The sequence below is a fragment of the Corticium candelabrum genome, chromosome 11 (genome assembly GCF_963422355.1).
Source record: "Corticium candelabrum chromosome 11, ooCorCand1.1, whole genome shotgun sequence".
Taxonomy (NCBI): Eukaryota; Metazoa; Porifera; class Homoscleromorpha; order Homosclerophorida; family Plakinidae; genus Corticium; species Corticium candelabrum.
In genome coordinates, this window is record NC_085095.1 from 2,943,123 (window position 1) to 2,949,122 (window position 6,000).

Genomic DNA, 6,000 nt, shown 5'->3' on the forward strand with positions numbered 1-6,000 from the left:
TTGGTTACGGCCAGCTGCAGTCTTTGAGCTCGAGCACTCATGCCTCATCTCACGATTTGGATATCCTTTTCAAGATTGACGGCAAAGTAGAAGACGCGCTAAGTCATCTCGGCCGCCTGGAGTCCAGCTTCGAACGAGTACACGAGCGACTCGAGAACATCGAAGACGAGATGGACCAAGTGACTCGCCATCGGTTGCCATGGAAACGTAGTAGCAAGAATGATGCGTTGCAAGATTAGCGACCTGCTCAGGAGAAGTCCGATAACAGTGTCTATTTGCTGCCGACAATGGCTCGGCTGCGAACGTTGCACTTCTCTATGCGGGCGTTCCCCACTTGTACTGCTACGTGGTCAGACGACTAACGTCCGCTGACTCTTCGCTGTTTCGACGACATGAAAAAGGTCAGAAAAGAAATGCGAAATGAACTTGGGAGCGACGTATCTCACGACGACAGCTCGTCGGACACGGAGCTACCAATCGTGTTTCCATCTGCCACAATCCAATGTGCCGGTGCCTCCTCGTCACACAGCTTGACTGCAGATTTGAACGTACACGCCGACAATGACAGCCCATAGATCATCGAGTGCACGGTAGAACTCGATCTACAATCATTTGTCTAGCACTATTGACACTATTAGCCATACCTAGCATTGACATAGTAGTCTACTTAGTAACTAACTTTAGCTGTAGCTGACTAGCTATGACCATGTTCTTTCAGTTGTAGTCGCACACTGTTCTACGTTAGCTAGTTGAGTTAAGTAATTGAGTTGAGTTGAGCAAGTAGAGTTCAGTTGAGTTGACTTCAACTAGAGTTTAGAAGGCGTTGACGATGGCCGTGCATGCCTGTTTCTTTGGTGAGTTGTGCGACGTCATGCAAACGAGAAATATGACCTGCTATAGAGTACCACGCCCACCTTGTATACGGTACCGTAATGTGTACTACATCTAGAGTGTGGCCGTGAAAGCGCGCAGTCTACTACTTAATTAATGGTAGTAGGTTGACGGTTTCCATGTTTTGATTGTGTCTCGATTTTTCCTAGACAACAAACGTTGTTCTGTATACTTCGTCACCACAATTTCCAACTCGGCGACCCGCTAGTGCGAAGCCTATCTAAATACTTCTCTAGATTCGTAGGATTTCGCCTCCAGCCGGTTCATCTACGGTAAAGGTAGCGTGTTGTGTACAATGCACGTACCTACACAGCTAGGGACCGCAGTATTCACTGGCACAACGTTGTGTGTCAAAGCGAAGTTGTCAAGAGCTGCCAACGTGGTTTGGCACGTGACGGAAAGTAAAGTAAAAACAAACACCTGTTTGTGTGTTGGAAACGTGATCTCCTGAGACACGCGTACGAATGGATGCCCCGCTGAGACGCCCGCTGAGACCCCGCTGAGACCCCTGCTTTGTCTAATGTCTTCGGTCTTTTCCAATTTTCTATTTCAGGAGTGTCCCAGGATTTCGTGGAAGCATGGCGGAAATAACCACGCCCACCTTAAATTTTGACCTGCCCATTCCGATTTTTCATGGTCAACCCACATAAGCTTTGATGCAGGTTTGCTTAGGCTGACATGCCACAAACTGTTGTCACAGAATGCTCAGGCACAAAAGGAAAAAACTGCTTTATCTTTTTAGAGTTTCTCTCTGTCTTAGTTCACTGTGCTTGACCACATGATAGCTATATTTTAGTGCGAGTGGGAAATTTCCAAACCTCAAGAAGTTGAGAACTTCCCTTTATATGGAATAGGAAGACCAGATATCTACAGACTTCGTTTGTTACCATCAGATAGTGACCTAAATAGTGGGCAGAGTGCAAGACAACCACTGTCGAGCTTTGACTACTTGTATTACAGTTATGTTCATACCCTACGGAAATCTTTGTCCTAATTGGTCTTATCTTCAAACAGAGCATCCCAGGAACTACTTGTTAGCCTGAGACAACTTCCCACTTTTCAAACTACTAATACAAGTCCATTGTCTTCATAGCTAGTCACTGCCTGCTCATACAGCAAAGCATGGCAGGCCTGTACCAAGTGGAAGCCAATGCATGGCGGAGGACCGTGCCTTTTGTAGACTGGGGACAACCCTATTAATGTTCTATTTATGTTAAAAATAGAAAAGCGAACAACGCGTTCAAGTTTCTAGTTTCGAGCACATAGGTGTCTAAAAATCAAACATTAGAAGATAAATCTAAAGATCACAGGAATCAAACATTAAAAGATGAAAAACCATTACAAAAAATAAAAATAAAAACAAAAATGTAAAAATTAAAAGTTAAAATTTAATAAACACAAAAATTTTAAAAGAATGCCAGTAAAAATATTAAAAATAAATTTTGTTTTAAAATTAACTAAAAATTGAAAATTAAAAATGAAAACATGAAAATTGAAATGTAGAAAATTAAATGACCGGACCATTCACTGCCCCTGCAGCCTCTGTAGTGCTTGATATTGTACCCGCACAGTCGTTTTTTAACTTGACGTTTGTTTGTGTCTCGTCTTCAAGATCAGAGACAATGCCAGTAAATATTTTCAGTAGCAGTAACTGTCAGCAATTATATGAGACCAACGCTGAGACTATTTTCTGTCGTCGTTGAGGTCTGTTAATTGCGTCAACTAGGCGCTACAAGCTCGTGACAGCTGCATACAAACAGCTGTGTTACATCAAAATTTAATCAAAAACCAACAGAGCATAAGAGCATCATATTATTGATGTATACGGATAAGAGAATTTAGCATGATCCTGTTTATAACCAACGCGTGCGTGATCTTAGTTGCTTTCAAAAGATAATAACTTAGGTCTCGTTCCGTTAATTCCAGTCCAGTTCTAGCAGCACTGGGATCACTTGCTCATCTTCACTGCATGATGTTGCAGACTGTTGTTCTCTTGTTTCTACTGGCTGGGTGTAACGCACTGAGGACAACTCAAACCAAGCACTTGCCAATGGACGGTATGATTGCATGTGCCTGCTATTTATATGGAGTTTAAACACTAGAAGATCATGCAGTACACAGACTCCAGTCTAGATTGTATAGCTTACAGTTCGTATGTTACACAGAATTTTAGTATGTCTGCAGGCATGCAATGCATGCTTTGCGAGTGCTGATAGCTTTATGACGCCACTTCGTGCAATCATTCCCTCCAGAGGATTTCCGGTCGAATGCTCAACTTCGATCTATAGTAAGTCTATAGCAAGCCTGCACAGTTAATAGAAACTACCTGCTTTTCTATATATCACAATACCTCAGTCATACATTTACAGTGTGTACCCTATACTGCAGACTGAGTGCTGCCGCTACTACCTATAAATGTATACCCCAGGGCAAATCGTTTGTGTTGCTTTGTTGACTAATTGACATCCGTACAGTGTAAATGATGCGGTACAAATGGTATATGGTAGTTTCCCTAGGGGTTAAAGACATATGTAAGGTAGCATACTGGATGACCAGGTTGCTTTTCCTTTCCCAGATGAAAATGAGAATGTACATACAAGATGATACTTTCACACAATAGGGTACACAGTAAGCTGCAAACGGTAACCGTACAACTTCAAATCTCATCCGGCTTTACCAAACCCAAAAATATGCTTAGTATACCTTAGTATTTAATTGGTCAGAGAAACCATTACCACCACCCACCTACCCTTTTTAGCTTTACTAACTCTTTGTTTTCAGTAGATGTAGATTGTCACCCACACTTAGTCTAGTTATGACTACTACTAATAGAATTTACAAACCAATCTACTTGGAACGTTACTCAGTGTGTCCGTCAATCATAATGTCTTCATTGTTTGTTTAGGGCGTGACGGATATCCCGATCCCGAGTCCGTCGTCAAGATGGTCAACATCGACAGCTCTCATCCTGCTCACGAGCAGCAAGTCGGTTTGAAAATCTGGCGCTTCGATATCGCAAAGGAAGAATGTCGCTCGGCGCGCGTCCATCTCGAACCGTTCGACATGGCGCCGGGAGATCACGTCGTCATCTACGGGATCGACAGCCGCGGGAATCGCGTCGGAGTCGAACGCTACGAAGGCAAAGGATTACACGACTACGGACAAGTTAACAGCCGTCGCGTTTGGGCCAAACAATTGGTCACAGAGTTACACACGAAGAGTAATCACTCTCACTTCACTCTTCAATATCTTCACTACGCCGACTGCTACCAACTGCAGGAACAACCCCGGAAGCCGACAGTTATTTGCGGCCAAAAAGACTATAGAAACATCGCTTGCTACAAAAATCTTCCCAAAGTTTTCGAGCTCGGTCCTTCCGTATTCCGACTGCGATTTATCGTCAACGGAAGCGCGAAATTCTGCACGGCGTATAAAGCCAGCGACGACGGCCGCTTCCTAACCAACTGGCACTGCCTCCGCAACCGGAACATAACACTGACGGCCGAGCTCGATTACGAGTACGCCGCCGCGACGTGCGAAGGCACGACGGCGAAGCCGAAAGCGGTGTACCACGCCGACAAATTCATTCGAAGCAGTTACAGCGAGGTTTTGGATTATACCATCTTCACCGTGCAAGAAAATACGACCTACATTGACTGTCTTAGAAGCACTGACGTGGCACCGAACACGAGTGAAATCATCTTCATTATTCATCATCCTTTGGCAGAGATAAAAAAGGTGTCTATTACATCGGACATGGACTTGGGAGGGTATTGTAAGATTCAACCGACTTGCATCAGAACCCACGACTTCTGCTTTTTTTGCGACACTGAGCACGGTTCGTCGGGAGCTCCTGTGCTCTATAAATATAATGGGAAAATGAGTGTTTTTAGTCTTAATCATGGATCCGTCAAAGTGGACCCGGCGGAGTGCCCCAACGCTGGGGTAAAGATGAGTCTGATTTTGGACGACGCGAAACAGGATTTTGGAGTGTGCAGCAAGTGAGCGATGATCAGACGTTGGCTGGTTGTAACGCGTCGTCTGACAAGAGCAGCAGAAAGACAATGAACAAAGTCCCAGTTTCGTTTAGCGTAGCGTGGCTGTTGCTCTCTAGTGGTCTTCTTGTTTGAATTAGGAATGTTTCTTTTACGATTGTTTGTTTCTCTATAGACAGTAAATTTGCGTGTTTCTGTGTCTAGTAAAACAAACAACTGGGCTGCATTGAATCAATAGTTCTACGCGGCTTACTGCACCGACCTGTTTCCGCGTCACATACGGGCAGCTTAATTAAGTAAAATTATCGGCGTTCGTTTGTAGACAAAATTACTTAATATTGTGTGGATGGATTTCGATGATATTTGACAAAATTATAGAACTTTAATAGCAAAACGATTAATTAATGTTTGGCATTAATACGAATCGGGGTTCGTTGTGGAGGAATCGGCTTCGCCTAATTAAAACTTTTTGAGGGCAGAAATGCGAGATGACTTTCGAGCGAAATCGGAATTATCTTATACTGACACGTAACATTCTCGTCGCTTTTATGCAACCACAGAGACAAAGTGTTGCCAATAGCATGCTGCAGCTCACCTTCAAGAGTTCCTAGCTAATTACCTCTTCCACTATAAACACTCGGTATTCGTGCCTACCTCTTCAACGCAGAAGACACGTCTATATGCGCAATTCAGTAATACGTAGAGGTGCGAAAGAAACATAAACACAACCAAACGCAAGCTATGCAGCCTCGATCTCAGGACCTCTACAGTGATCCTGGATAGTATCATACTGTAAGGTTCTCGCTTCGTTGTGTGAACGAAACACTAGTAGTAGTCTTCTAAATAACTAGAACTTACTATTAGTGCACAATGCTGTCTACATACGTTATTTTTGTTTAATGTTGTGACTGATAATAAACGTAGGAAAACTTGAACATGGCCACTGCATGCCAAAGCGCGTTACTAAAAACTAAAGTAGAATCATAGAGGCAAACTTCAGAGCCATACTTCATACCATACGTCATTTAACTAATTTCAATTGTCTGTATTTAAAGGAGATCGAGCTGTGTGTGTGTGTGTGTGTGTGTGTGTGTGTGTGTGTGTGTGTGTGTGT

General features: G+C 43.4%; 1 protein-coding gene across 1 annotated transcript; it reads left to right on the plus strand.

The window, feature by feature from the left end:
* The first annotated feature begins 2,830 nt into the window (after positions 1–2,830).
* On the plus strand, positions 2,831–5,111 carry LOC134186975 (uncharacterized). The gene is made up of 2 exons (XM_062655081.1): positions 2,831–2,948; positions 3,797–5,111. Exons 1-2 carry the CDS (start codon positions 2,861–2,863, stop codon positions 4,894–4,896), a joined length of 1,188 nt encoding a protein of 395 aa, XP_062511065.1. The 5' UTR covers positions 2,831–2,860; the 3' UTR covers positions 4,897–5,111.
* Positions 5,112–6,000: the final 889 nt, after the last annotated feature.

Excerpts from the sequence above, each read along its gene's own strand:
- LOC134186975 (XM_062655081.1), top strand. The coding sequence starts at position 2,861 with ATGATGTTGCAGACTGTTGTTCTCTTGTTTCTACTGGCTGGGTGTAAC. Across the intron at positions 2,949-3,796 it reads CAAGCACTTGCCAATGGACG|GGCGTGACGGATATCCCGAT; the intron begins GTATGATTGCAT and ends TTGTTTGTTTAG.